We start from the raw sequence: 14,940 nt of genomic DNA, 5'->3' as shown, positions 1-14,940 counted from the left end.
CTTTTGTGTTAAACTTGAAGGCTAAACATTTGGGTTTGCCCCATCATCAGTACTCATAAAGGAAAGTTAGAAAACGTGATATGGAGATACAGCCAACCTACTAGAGAATGCATTAGTACTGCCAATGTGTATCTGTATGTTTGACATTCTGGTAGGTACTACTTCGGTATACTATTCAATATTCATCTGTTTTGATCTCTCAGTGTCTTTTAAAATCAAAAGAATGCATGCTGATGGTAATTAGCTTGGACAAATACTCTAACTGTAGAATTAATTAACACAATTCAGTCCATTTGGATTTGTTTCTTCAGGGACTGAAAGTATTTTTGACTGCACTAAGATCAGTTGAATCAAGAAAAAAAAAAGAGAATCCTAACATATAATCAGCTTTGATTCTATTTCAAGTTGGGTGAAGTTAAATAAATATATCAATGGAGTAAAATGTTGTGGCCATGGATAAAATTTTGTCTTACTGGATCTGATTTTCTTTCATTTCAGACCAGATCGTTAAGAAAAAGATTCAAATGAGCTCTTGGTTTCAAATCCTGACCTTAATTTTGTCCCCCAAACATGTAACTTACCTCATTTTATGTCCTATATCCTACATTCTCTTGTCCAATGTTGTATGAGGACTGGGGAGACCAAGTGAGTAAATCTCTCTAGTGGACAACGAAAACTGCAGCCGGGGAGAGTGAGAGGGTGGGGATCTCTCAAAGTATTATTCCGATAGTACATTTCTATGGTGTATTGCCTGCTTAAAAATACAGAATTATCAAAATGAAGTTAGGTGTGTGAAACCACAGAGATCTTCCACGTTGTAGTGGTTGTACTCTGGGATGAAACTTATTTGTCTTGCTAATAATATGTATCGTTAATACTCTGAAGAGACCTTCTTAAACAATAAATGGGTAGTATAATATGCATGTAGACTATCTTACTGATAGAGAGTTGAGGAGCTAAACAGATAAAGAGGGTAGATTAAAGCCCTCAACCGAAATGGAACAATAGAGAAAGATCTTAGGCTGCAATGATGTGGTTCTGCTGCTGTCAATAACTGCTAAATTGAGTCTAATTATAATAATTAAAATCAATCTATGATCTTTTTCTGTGTGGTGAACCCTGTGTATCCAGTCTAGTTAGTCTGGGGTAGCAACACATTTCTTTAGGCAAAATAAGTATGTGCTAGCAGTACAGCTTGCAGATACTTGCCCATTTTTTTCCTCGTAGAGTTCAAAGAAATGACAAGCACTGTAAGGAGGCAATTTCCCATTGAAAACATGGAGTGCCATCTGTAAGGCAACAATAGTGGTTGCATGCTGTAAATAGAAAAACAAAAACAAAAACAAACCACCAGTAAAGTCCTACTGAAAATCAGTGCACGTAACTATTACTTGAGAATAAGTCCAGTACATTATCTGTACACTTAATATTACTTATGTGACTTCATTAATACTTGCCCTCTGCAGTGATTAACAAGCACTGTCCCCTTCTGGCTGTACCAGCTGAAATGCTGCATGTGTAACGTATACATATTTCAATATTAAGAAGTATTAGGCATCTGTAGGTCTTACTGAAGTTAGGAGTTGTGAAAACTTCTTTTAATAAAAACTGGTGATTTTTCTTGTGAAGTTAACAGAATTTGAAATCTGAAAGGTATTTGGGTGATATATATATTACACAGCTCATGATCAAATTGCAATTTAGGAATAGAAGCTTTTTACTCAGAGCAGTCTCAGAATTTCATTTCCCTATGAGAGTGTCTGCACATTCTAAACAATAACGTAAGGTCACCACTGAGTAACTGCTTTCAGAATACCTTCAAAAATAAGAAACCTTAACTTTTTTTTTTTTTTTTTTTCACTTTTACATCTGAAAAAGACACAGGAAGCAGGAGGTATGTTTCTGTATTGTCTTTGTTTTTTTCACTTCTCTGCTGAATCAAAACAAGGTTCTGAAATAAGCTATGCCATCAGGTGGAAAATGGAGGTTGCAAAATAGTCTCCTTTCATTACAGAGTGAAAACAACCCAGTGGTATCTAAGGTTAACCAAATAAAAGTGCTTGTATCTGTATTTCATGCAGGAAATGAAGCAGCATGGCTTTCTTTGTATTTAATAACTGCAGAAAGAGAACTTAAAAAAAAAAAAGGACTCACCGCAGAATATATAATCATTTTTTGATGGTGTGAAGGCTTTCTAGCATCTGACATATGCTTTAGGATAGTTTTTAAAAGAAGACCTGAAAGAAAATAAGTAAGCACCAACAATGACTGAGATGCTTGTGTTAATGTTTGTATCATTTTGTAATATTTGAACATAATCTTTCTTTAACTGCATCAGAGTTGTTCTATTCAGTTTAGAGAATTTGTGCAGAATGCCCTGGTGTTATCTTTTATCTGAGCAGTGAATCTGAATCTGTGTAAAATGTTTCTGGGACCCCTAATAGCTTCTACAGCAATTACATTAGCATAAAATTGGAATCTTCCAGGAGTCAAAATTCTAGAAAAGAGAAGTATATATGCTAGCAGAACGAAACATACCTATTATCTTCGTCTACTGGCATACCTTCTAATAGCAATTGGTAGTAAAGCAAGAGGAGAGGTTTTAATTTCGCGCTTAGTTTTGTATGTTGGAGCTCCAAAAAGGCAAACAAATTAATCCTTGCTTATATGTGAGTGTATGTGTATATGTGAGCTACAGTACGTCCTGTAGCTCACAGACCCTGATTGTAGAGTGGAAATATAAAGCAAAAATGAGGCCAAAAGGTTGACAGTGGACGAACGGAAAACAAATAAGTGATTAAAAAGGTTTTAACTATCTTAAAATTTCAGCAACTATTTGCTGAACAGAATAATAAAGCCCAGAATACTCTCATTTTAGTATACCCAGTAATGGAAAAGGAAGACTTAGGAAGCAAAGTTACCATTCTAGAGATTATTACAGATAATATTTTGAAAGTTAAGCATGCTGGCTTATGTTAAATTCAGAGTTGATTCAGTTCAGCAGAATCTGTATATTACTTTGAGTTTCTCATACAGTATAACCAAAGTGATTGCTTCAGTTTAATCTTGAATTAGGATGTTTGTGATTCACATCCTTACCACCTCTCTTCTCATTAATCAAAATCCTTTAGTACCAATTGCGAATATCTGCGTCATAGCATCTTTTATAGCCATGTTTATTACACGTTTTCTTCTTTCCCATTGTACTATTGATTTTAAATGGGGTTAGAATTTTGCTTACCTCCCTGCAAACGTGATTTCTGTATTTGTTTGTGGAACCCAAATTCCGCCTGCAATAACAACTCTGAGAGCTTTATCAGCTTGGTCCTGACACCATGAGTAGCCCAAGCAGGTAAAGTGTAATTGTTAATATCCTACAGTGCAGAAAGAAAACATTATGATTTTCTTGTTGGTTCCCACTGCTAACTTTTTTAATTATTATTATTATTTTGGTACAAAATGCATATTGGAACAGATTCTGAATGTTTTTTCTCAAATAATGTTTTTCAGTATTTTGCATTTAGACAGCTGAGAATTCTTAGTTCAACATCCCGCTGCTTAAAACAAATCTGAAGGGCAGTGTTCAACAAAAGGAGGAAATATTATACTGAAAACTATTACATAAAAAGCAAATGGCACGATTTATGCCAATTGATAATGTAATTTCACCCCGTGACTCTTCTTCAACCATCTACTGGAATATATCCCAAAATCTTTACTGAAACAAATGCCATAGGGATATCAAGATTTAAGACTTGGCACCTTTGGACCAAGATCCATCAATTAAGTAAGAACATATATAGCTGTAATTTGGATGTAGTGGAGAATGATGTATGTCTATGGAGTTCAGAAAACCTACTTATTCCAGCTGTGCTGGCTGCTGATGCAGTCCTCTAGCTAGAATATAATGGATTCTTTTTTTGTTTTGGGAAACAACCCAAGAGAAATTAATGGTGGCAATTGTAAGAAGGAAATATGTGCCAGCACTCCTGGTTTCTACTGCTCTGAATTCCAGCTTAAAGTTGGCATTTTTCCTTTATTTCTTGTGAATGTGAGTCAGAGGGCTGAGCTCACCAGGTGGAGCCAACTACTTAACTTAGGATTTATTTAGATAAGTGAAACGTGTTAGGTTAAATCGGCTTAGGTCACTTTTTCTTTTAACAAATGTGATCTGTGCCTTGAGAAAAAAAAATTGCCTGCTTCCATGCTATTTAAGACAATGCTGCTGGCAAGCAAGCACCTCAGTCTACAAGTCAGATGACACTTAGCCAATAATAACAAATACAGAGATGTATGCTACTGAAGTTTCATTAATTTTGTTTAAATAAAAAAAAAAGTGAAAAAGCTGTCTTTATACACTTGAGAGGGCAAAAGTGACTTTTGTGGCAGATGTCTTAATTTGTATCTCAGACGTCTTCACTGAGTAATATGAAAGCCCAAGGCTCAATCAATCTAACACTAGAAGTAATAACCCAACTAACTGGTTTTGCCTTCCAGCAGTCAGGAAGCTCCCTGATGGGATCTGCCAATTCTTCACATTGCTGTTGTGGCGTGGGTTTCTCAGTATGATGTAACAATTGACATTAAATGCTGTGGTCCTGAACTGTCCTGAATTTGGGCAATATGAAAAGGTGACCTCATTGAAATGACAGTGCTCAAAATGGCCCTGGCTAGCAATGCAGTCCACTGATCAGAGTTGGACCTCCAGAAACTGCAGGGCAGAAGGCAAACTCATTAGCATCACACCCAAGTAGCATGTGTTGGCTGTGGAACACATCTTAAAACTGCTTCATTTTCCCAGAAGCTATCCTACTGTTGATGACCAATTTATTATTAATATTTGAATTTTAAAGTAATTATGCTGTAAAGCAGTTCATAGCAAGCTCTGCCTGCAACAATATCAAAGATATTTTAAATACAAGACTACCTGCAATTTTTACTTGCTTCAGCTAGTATAACTCAAGATGGAAGTGGCACAAAGTGGGGCTGGTTGCTAAATTAAGAGCATTCAAGGTTTTTTCCACATCCCTGTCAGAGATACTATTCTGTGAGTCCCATATACCTGTAACAGTTGGGTACCAGAACACCCCTTTTGTTGTAAAAGCTGTGCTTCTGTGTGATGTGCATGGTCCATTTGCTTGAACAAGGCTCCCAAGGTTTGCACAAATAATCTTTTGTGTCATTTCAGTGGCTACTTAATTTCTGAAAATGACCATTATGACCTACATGCAGCTTGGGCCTTATCATACAAATTGCATAAAATCTTTGTGGAGGCATGTTTGTGTTGTCTTTGCCAAAAACAAGTTTTACGCCCATGCATCTTTGTGATGGGGTTTGGAGGAGTAACAAGACAATTTTACCCAAAAGTATGCTTTTGCTTAAGTGTGCATGTGCAATCACTGAGGTGTTGCATTTGTAGGCCATTGGTTTGTGTTTGTTACGGTGGTGGATGACCAACAGCATCCTCACACAGTCACAGCTGGATATTCAGCTGTGAATTTGATGTAAGATAAGTGTTCTGAGGAAGGAGCTGAAAATAATCCGTGGCTCAAAAGAATTGGAAATACAGAGTTACCTTATTCTGAGTTTTTTCAAACCATAGAAATAAAAGCTAAGACTGGTTTTGATAATGTGTAAGTGTTTATATTGGACCTTGGAAATTTTCTTTGTATTATTTACCTCATATTGTAAAGTGTCAGAGATCCTCAAAATTCTTTCACTGTTCAATTTCTTCAGTGGATATCCAGTGTGAGAGGCTAAAAACTTGAGAAAAGACTGGAATACAAAAAAGGAAACTTGTTGCACACTTTTTACATTGTTTTTACACACTTCCATAATACACAGTAATTTTTAGAAACAACATAGTCTTTGCATTTGGTGTCTAAGCACTGTACTGTTGTTTGGTGGGACTCGCGGCAGGCAGTTACTACCTGTTCAAGTGGATCCTTTTTCATCCTGCACGCTCCACATGTTTTCATAATCATCTGGCAGACACAAAATCAATGCTTGCACTAAAATTTATTAAGAGCTTGTGAAACCTGGCTGTCATCCTATTTTTTAGCTATGGCCTCCCTCCCACTTCTACATCTCAGGTACAGGGATATATATGTTTCATGTTGCTTCTTGAGTTGTCAAACACATGGTTTCTTCATTCCTACCTTGGGATCTGTCTTAATTACAATCCCATCTACTATTGTAGTGCTAAAGACACCTACTGATCTCAGTGATCTAGACATAGGATCACATGGTAATGCTGGAGAGATTATGATATTGATCAATGAAAGAGGTTACATAAATCAGGAAAACTTAAATATGCTAATTTATACCACTAGTTTTTATTAGGGAAGAAAAGAAATAAAAGTTTTCTTTTAGGCTGAAAAGGGAATACAGCCTATTCATCTAAAATAAGGATGGTAATCTGAGTCTAAGTTTAAAGTACAGAAATAGTTTATGCTTGGTGGGGATGTTCAGAAGTGGGTAGAATGGATCCAGATATATGAAAAAGTCTTGCAGAATCCAAGAAATATTCAATAGAAGTGTGATAAACAGAGTTATTCCAACATTGGTAATGAGTAGCAGAGAGGTCTAAAACAGGGAATTATGATTCACATGGTTCTAACACGTAGATGCAGAGGTAGATGGCTGTTTAGGTGATTAAAGATTATAAGAGAACAGGTGAATATGATAATTCCATTTTGATTAAACCCACAAAGAAGAAATTCGCAGTAGAATATGAGAGTGATTACATACTCATGGCAAGTAATTTGATGTCGGTGAAAGAAATGAAGGGATATATTACAGATGCAGGAATGTGAGTATCTGAATGAAGCCATTAGGTGTGAGGCATGAGAAGGTAATGAGGAAAACATTGGGACTATTATAAAAAAACTGTGAAACTGAGCAGAGAGAATTCTGTGGTAGTATCTGAACTAGCAAGGAGTTATACAGTCAGAAACACCTGAGCAGTTGCTAACATGAAACTGAATAGAGATAATTGTTGAAGTGAGGCACTGATCTGATCTGAGGTTTTGTTTTCTGTGCTCTACTAGAAGGAAGGTAGATGTAATGTTTTCTTTTTGAAGATAGTCCATCATTTATCTTTTCTATGACTTGCAGTTTTCAGTTGGTGGGGATGGTTCAATCTAGGTGGCTCATAATATTGTAATTGTAGTTTGGATATGTCGTATACACCCACTTTGAAGATTACATATCTGGAAGGAGCATTCTGATTGCCATTTTTTAACATACTTGTTAGATAACTTTACCAAAAGTAGTACATTTTAAATTGAAGATATCAGAAATTAAAATACTTTACCCTGTACTGCTTGAGCTGCTTCTGGAAATCTCTTGTTGCAAAAGTTTCTCTCAGAAGCTCATTGTATTTTGGGCAGTGTGAGAAAGGTACATATAGCAGCTGAAAATGAAATTGCAAAATATTAGTTAGGCAAGATTCCTCTTGTTCTTGTTCAATATAGCCTTGTAAGACTGTTGTCCTGAATGGCTGCACTAATTAAAACAAGCTGCAAAATTATTTGGGAGTGTTCTTTTCTTGGATATTCATCTGAGGACCATAAGAGTCATATTGATGACTACTTAGAAAATAATCTTTACATATTTAGAGGAGTAGTAGGTTCAGCAGATCAAAGTTAAAGGAGTCATTTACAGAAGACTGGATTTGTCACTTGACGGAAGAATAACACAAGCCCTCGTGTACTGCTTTGTGCTTGGCTTCCCCAGAGATGATTTCACTCACTGTGTTCAGTCTTTCTTTAAACATACTGTCACCTTTCTACTATGAATTACCATGCAGCAGGTGGACAGCAGTAAGTCTTTGTGCATACTCAGCTGTATTCAGTAAACTTAACACAGTTCCATTTACTTCAGCTAAATCAAAGAAACTGGCTAAATTTCTATAACTCATCTTTTCTTTGACAATGAGATATCCTTAGTGTTTTGTTTTGTTTTGTTTTGTTTTGTTTTGTTTTTTCTTTCTGATGTGCTCTTTGTCCTTTTTCCAGAAAGGAATCTCTATTTATATAACCGGGCAGTTAAAAGAGCTTTTAAAAAGAACTTGGGAGTCTTAAAGGGATAATTAACTGAGAAAGCTTCAGAGCAGTTCCTCAGTCTTTTTACAAACATAATCTTTTCCAGATGGTAAGAAAGAATTTCTGAATTATAACCGTAGTCCATGAACAGACATAGCTTTACCAATGAATAAATGATGGACACTTGGGTAGAAGTGGGTAGAAGGATATATATGGTCTCAATCTTACATGTATATACAGCAAAAATTAATACAGTCAAAAGACAAGTTGTAAAAAAAGTAGGAAACTTGCATTTATGACTATGATTTGTTTGATTTGTTTATTTGATCCCCTAGGCATGAGTGAGCTGCAGTGCCTGTTTGCTGAGTGTGACAGTGGTGTTGATGCCGACCAGGTGATGCTGACTGTTTGCTGGAGTACTACCATCTGCGGTGGTGTCAGAGCATCTCCTGACTCTACACCAATCTGCATTCATGCACAGGAAGACATACGTCTCATATCTTCCATATTCAAGCTCTCATCACTCTGAGGTGAGAATCAATGCTCCATGTCCCTGTTCAACCTAATTCTGTCACAGATTGTGTTAACTAGATCTCTAAGCACACAAAATCTATCACAAATACGTGTAAACCTCTTCCACAATGGGACTCACAGTGTATGCTCCTTATCTTTCTTAGCTTTTTAACACAGATTTTCCAGAAATGGGGAACTCTACTCAGTCCATCTGAGTCCGTTCCCATGGAAACTCCTGACAGTATTTCTACTCAGCATATTATTCCTTTCTGTCTGATGCCTGTAATTAATATACCTTTCATTGTTGTTGCTGTGCCCTTTTTCAGGCTCCTACATCTGACATGCTTTATTTTACTATATATTTTACTAGATATTTTACTAATGATCAAGGGAAAACAAGTGCTTGTAGTCTATACTCACATTATCATGTGACAATGGCACTGTGTGAACTGGAATCGGCTGCCAAAGGATTCTGGGGTTCCAAATGTGTCCCTGTGTTGGTGGATACAGCCCAGCAAGAGTTGCCTGAGCACTCATAAGCGTTTGATCACAGTCAGTGCTCTGAACATAAATCTGAAGGAAGAAAGGAATTTTATTTATTTATTTAAGATAATCTCTCCGGTTAAGTCTCTTCTCTTGATAGAAAAGAAGGGATCTAGTACTGTGCTGAGTAAATTGGCACAGTAAATTAAAACAGGGTGAGGTAAAGAAAGAAAGAAGGGAGAAAGAAAGAAGCTGAAACAGAGCCTTGGAATAAAACCTGGATGGACAGGAAAGTGGCAGCTGCTCCCTTAGGAGTCCTACTGAAAAACATAAGGCTACCTTCATTTGATCAAACAAATTAGGACATCATGGATGCACTGAGCAACTGGAAATGAAAACTAAGCTCTGTCTGCACTGTAAGTGGAAAAGTGTAGTTTGAAATCTCCAGCACAGATGACAGATACTCTGTCATACAACAGTGAGGTATCTGAGCCTCATATACAGCCTTAAAAACCTTGTGCACAGTTTTCGGCTTACCATCAGGCTCACTCAAAATTGAGCCACATCTTCAGGGATACTTTGAATACTCAGTTTTGGATACTCAGTTCAGTAGGTTACCTCCAAATGTACCAAGTTCAGATTCTCACAGATCCAAGAAGTTCTATCAACATCTTTAGAAACATCCTCCCTTCCAGATCCAGTACTTGCCTCAGACCGTTTGTAAACAACGCTCAGGAAATAGGAATATCTTCTCCGCATAAACTGTCCAAGCTCATACTGTTGCTGTATGCCAAACTGTAGAAATAACAGAATAGTATGAGAGCCTCAAGAAGTGCTCTGTGCATCTATTCCTACAAACCAAAAATTATAAAAAGTTTCATAAAATGTTTCATTTGTAAAGGGAAGATGGAAAGAAAGGAGAAAAATGGAGTAAAGTGGCAGTACTGGAATTTCAGCTTTATTATTTTCTTATATGCAATGTGAAATGTTCACTACAGGAACATAGTCTCATTAATACTAATTTTCTTTAGCCATGAGGAAAAAAAAGTAGAGAAAAGATGTTTGCACTCAATCTAGATTGCATGCAAATGAACGTCATTACTCTCTGTCTCTGAAACTCACATCTTAATAAGTGAAATTCAGATCTCAATGGACAAAAAATCAGAATCTCCTGTGCATCTAGCTATTGTTTAGGCAGATGCAGCATTCTGCAAAGGGACTTAATAAAGAAATACCATATCTGTAAGAAATCCTAATGCATCTATTGTAGGCAAAGGATTGCATTTATTATCCTAGAAAGCCTGAATTCTTGCTGAGTGAATTCTAAAGACGGTGAGGGTTTAGAGCACTTCCTTACAGAGGCATGGGAGTTTACATTATTTGAAAGAGATTATAAAGGAAAATGCAGTATTTATACTAAAATACATGTATATAAAGTAGCCAGGAGTGAACTGGAAATTGGAAGGACCATCTGAGCTAAAGTTCAAGAACAACCTTTCAGTGACAGCAATGGAAGCAAAAATACCTGAGCAGTTCAAAGGCAGATCTTGCTAAACATATGAACCCGGATTGTATGATGTGGCTTTTTGCCATGGCAAAGGCCTGGATTTGATTACTTAAAAGGTTCTTCTTATTTCTGTGCTATAAGAATTGTCAAAAAGAAGCTACTGATTAATTCCATGAATGCCATCTTCACAATAGGCTTCACCATAAAGGTCATCTCTATATTCACCTATAACGGACAAGCTACGTCTTCCTGACAGATGCAGTTTTGCATTTTGCTTTTCCGAAAGCCATGAGGTTGTTTATCCAAACAAGGTTAACAGGGGAGGGGTTACTTAAAGTAGCTATAGACGTGTCCTAACAAAGCTGTCTGGTTTCTGCTCAGTTCCTGGCTCACAGCAATAGGGTGCAGACACAGCAACCATCTGACTATGAAGGCAGGTCCGGGATACAAATGCCACAGAGAATCACCAGAGATTCCACACGGAAGCTACATTTTTGGCTTGTGCAAGATCTTCCCCTCCAGAAAGACTGAAAATTTTGAATAGAATACTGAGTCCTACATGCCCCTGGGTATTTTGGTGCCATGTTAATTGTTAACTACAGTCTAAAGCTCTTGATTCTTGGTTCTAGCCTGAATATGTCTCCAGCTTTCAACTACTGGATCTTGCAACCTTTTGGAAGGGCATGTTCTCTGCCATCACAAATCTTATTTTCAGTAAGATAATCACCAATAAAATTGAGTCAATTACTTAATCTCTGTGTTAAATGAGATAGATGGCAGTTCTCTCACAACAAAACAGGTTTTCTAGCATAAGAATCTTTGTAGCTCTTTAATGAACATTTTACAGCTTACTATTATCATATGCATAAAATCACATGCAGTGTCCCTGTAATGGTCTCATGATTGTGATCTTTTTACTTGTACCTGGTGTTTCCTAGCCTAAATGGAAGTATATTCAACTTTGCTCACGTAACCATTACTTTGCACTGGGATCTCAAGTATGGTGATTATTCACAGTCCTCTTCTGAGTCATAAGATCATAGGGTAATTCAGGTTGAAAGGGACTTGAAGAAGCCCCTGATTGGACCTCCTGCGCAGAGCAGTCAGAGGTCAGACCAGGTTACTGACGGCTTTATCCAGCGTACCAGGCATGGTCCGTGCCTTGTGTATGTGATTGCCTCTTCCAGTTGCTGGAATTGTGCACCCAGAGTTTCCTAGGGTATGTGCTCATCTTAAGCTTCTGCCTCAGCTTGTCTAATATGTGTTGCTAAACCCCAGTGCCTGGGTCTTAAAGCCTCCCAGAGCTTACGAAGCCTGAAGCATGCTGGCATGTTGTGCTGAACTTGCATTACGTACATATGCAGTGCTTGAGTCATAGCTGAGTTAATGCATAGGAAGCTGGTCCTAACCACCTTTGAAACATTCTTTGTTGCTTTCTGCTTTTGAACAAGCTTTGCTGCCTCAGCTCTTACTCCTTTTTCTTCGAGGAAGATGGTGTGAGAGGAAAACAGGCCTGACCTCGCCTCAGAGATTGCTACATCCTTCTGAGAATGGAATGGAGGAGGAGCCCCACGTGCAGTTTGCTCTGTCCTGACTTTGTTGGAGACCTGGCCAGTGACAAGTTCTTCCAGGAGACAGAAACACGCTCATTGTGCTGGACCTGCTGGTGTCCACAAACTGCTGAGCAAACTTACTGTGCAGACACCTCTCAGAGGCACGCACTCAGCCTGCAAACATAGCTCACAGTCTGTGAACATACACACAATAGCTCTTTTTTTGGTCCTTTCAGCTTTTGGCACCTCAAAACCTCTTCAGTGAGGCTGCCTGGTTTCCAAATCCTGGACAAATGACTCAGGCATTTTTCCATGTCAATGGCATATCTTGGCAGGAAAGGAAAGGAAGCGCAGACACAATAGAAAATGTTGGTGGGAGCAGAGCAGACATAGGGAAACTCCTCTGGTGTCCCTGTATTCCTTCGAAGCCTAATAGCACAGGAGCTCACCCTTTGTACCATTTACAAGAAGAGGCATTAATACTAATAACAGTTAATGGAGAAACACAGTTTCTGAGTTTCTGCAGCTGAGATCTGCCGTTGCTTGATTTGCTGCCATTTAAGACCATCAGCTGATACTGGTATACTAGCTCAATTCCACTTATATCCCACTAACACCTAAACCAGCTGAGCTTTAAATCAACTTTCCCTCGCACAGCATGAGAGACATTTTTGCTAATACTGACCTTAATAGTTCACAAGCTAGGAAGAATTCCTACCCATCAGGAATTGAAGGTGGTTGTGAGCACTTTCACCACCGTGGGTTAAAACTGTCTGTTTGATCTCAAGTGAATTGCCAGTGCCTGGCTCCTCTCAGTAGACCCCAGTCTGCAATCAGACAACTCAGCATGCCCTGGGATTGGACCAGAACAGCCAACTCAATGTCTTTGAAATCAGTGACTAATCACAGCTTCCCAGTAAGTTCTATTTACAAGAGATCTGCATGTGGCAATTTAACAGGAACTGTATCGAAGTTAAAACAAAGTGCTAAAAACCAAATATATTTCTGTATGTCAACAAACACACCTTGGTAAGCTGTCCGTATCCATGCTGCCTTGCAATTTCTTTGTGCTTGTCAGTTGGAAAAAACTCCTGTGGGGTATGATCGCCGTGGTGAAACACCTGACAAAACAGATAGAATTCTCTTCAGATTACAGGTGTATTAATGGTGGGTGTAATAGTGCAGACCCAACAGTTGTGCCATGACAGTGAATACTAACACATACTAAACGTATTCAGTATACTTATCTGTGCTTTAGATAGTAGTGGTATTTACTGTCTAGTAGGTACTGTCTGGGTCTAAAGTACCTGCTTGATTTATTTAGACAGGTGTAACTCCTCTTTTTTAGTTTGCAAGTTATAAAAAATTATAATTTTTTAATATATTTTAGAGATGTTTTATGTATGTTAGGAGGTACAGACTACAGCATTGACAGAGAGAAAACAAACATGTAAATAATTTTCTGGGAATATTAGGACATTAACATTGTGTTGGGACTGAGAGCTCAGAAGAAAGAAAAATAAACTGCTACTGGAGATACAGTTTCTTTGGCAGAGTGCTGCTAAGCACTCTATTTTGGCAGAAATTAGCCCTAAAAAGCCCTGTGCTGTCTTTTACACCAGAAAAGATAAAGAAAGTGTCATTTATCATCTGAATGCAGGCTGAACTGTTACTTTGAAAACACTGAACACGTTCTGAAATTTCCCTTCATACAAAAGATACATCTGTAAAGGTACATCAAAATTTTTCATTCCTGTGATGGATTCTGCCCTTGTCCAACATTATTCTTGTATGTATATGTTGTATCATCCTAAGATTTTACCACCAGATTCTTTTTGATTTATTCATCCAAGCAGGGGAAATTAATTGAAAACTATAGGAAAAAAATGTACTGATAATTTATATTGCCTGTGCGATACTCAGAGCAGACCTCAGTCAGGCTTCATGCAAATGGCAGTACATCATAGTCACTGCAAGTAGCTTTCATTTTACAGCAGTGTTTCTCAGTTGTGTATTCAGTACCATTGTATGCTTGTCTGGCTTTCACACAGTGAAATCTGATTTGCTTGTTAATGCAGTGAAAACAGAGGAAGAGTAAAAATTCTTCCATGGCAAAGAGTATTTTTGAAATCCATAGAAATTTAGTTATGAAATCCCATTTTATATTTTAAAAATACTGCTGTGCAACTCCTCTCTTATTGCTAGTTAGAAAAAGACATGCCATTGTTCCAGAAGGTTACTTTCATCCAGGACTGCACAAAAGAGATAATATTATAAAATGTTATTTATAATTGGGGATTGTTCTTTGTGCAATGCATTAGTGGATTCTGAGTATGAAGTAAACATTTTGGTATTCACATATTCACAAATATTCCTCCCCCTACACACACACACACACACTCCAGACCACAAAAAGAGTGACAGGTTTTTAAGTCCATTTGTCCATGAACTATATACTTACTACGGACACGAACTTCAGTTTTCTTTTAGCTGTGGTTTGGTGAAGAAAGATGCAGAAGAGGCAGAACGTGAAACACAGACTCCAGATTCCACACACCAGCTGCCTTGATCTCATGCTGAGGGTTGGTAGCTTCCAGGTGTTTTGCACACCAAGGAAGGCCCCTGGCTGGACGTGGTGCTACAGTAGATATCTGGCTAAGAGGGGAGGAGTTGGCTGTGCTTGATGGAGTCTGAAACTGTGATCTCCCCTCCTCCTCCCTTTTCTCCGTCCTTGGGTCAGTGTTGTTCTGCAAATTCATACAATGAAAATTGTATTTTGCACTTGCACTCAATTTCTGAATCCTGCGTGTAACGGGACAAGTAGTCTCTGAGCCTGCCA

The 14,940-nt window shown here is 37.9% G+C and overlaps 1 protein-coding gene across 1 annotated transcript; it reads right to left on the bottom strand.

Annotated features, from left to right (window-relative positions):
• Positions 1-594: 594 nt before the first annotated feature.
• On the bottom strand, positions 595-14,676 carry LOC128085229 (prostatic acid phosphatase-like). Its single transcript, XM_052692316.1, has 9 exons — positions 14,563-14,676; positions 13,127-13,222; positions 9,750-9,836; positions 8,979-9,131; positions 7,316-7,414; positions 3,242-3,374; positions 2,155-2,237; positions 1,210-1,316; positions 595-751 (listed from the first exon to the last, which is right to left on the bottom strand). Exons 1-9 carry the CDS (start codon positions 14,674-14,676, stop codon positions 595-597), a joined length of 1,029 nt encoding a protein of 342 aa, XP_052548276.1.
• Between the last annotated feature and the right edge of the window lie 264 nt (positions 14,677-14,940).

This window comes from Tympanuchus pallidicinctus, unplaced genomic scaffold, assembly GCF_026119805.1.
Source record: "Tympanuchus pallidicinctus isolate F22 unplaced genomic scaffold, pur_lepc_1.0 scaffold3, whole genome shotgun sequence".
Taxonomy (NCBI): Eukaryota; Metazoa; Chordata; class Aves; order Galliformes; family Phasianidae; genus Tympanuchus; species Tympanuchus pallidicinctus.
Note: the sequence above shows the minus strand (reverse complement) of the source record. Positions and strands in the feature narration are given on the sequence as shown.

Bases quoted from the DNA above. Each gene is read 5' to 3' on its own strand.
- LOC128085229 (XM_052692316.1), bottom strand. From the start codon at position 14,676: ATGAGATCAAGGCAGCTGGTGTGTGGAATCTGGAGTCTGTGTTTCACG. The intron at 7,415-8,978 runs GTGAGTATAGAC...TTTCATTTTCAG, and splicing joins TGCCATTGTCACATGATAAT to CTGCTATATGTACCTTTCTC. The intron at 3,375-7,315 runs GTAAAGTATTTT...TCTGCACTGTAG, and splicing joins AGCAGCTCAAGCAGTACAGG to GATATTAACAATTACACTTT.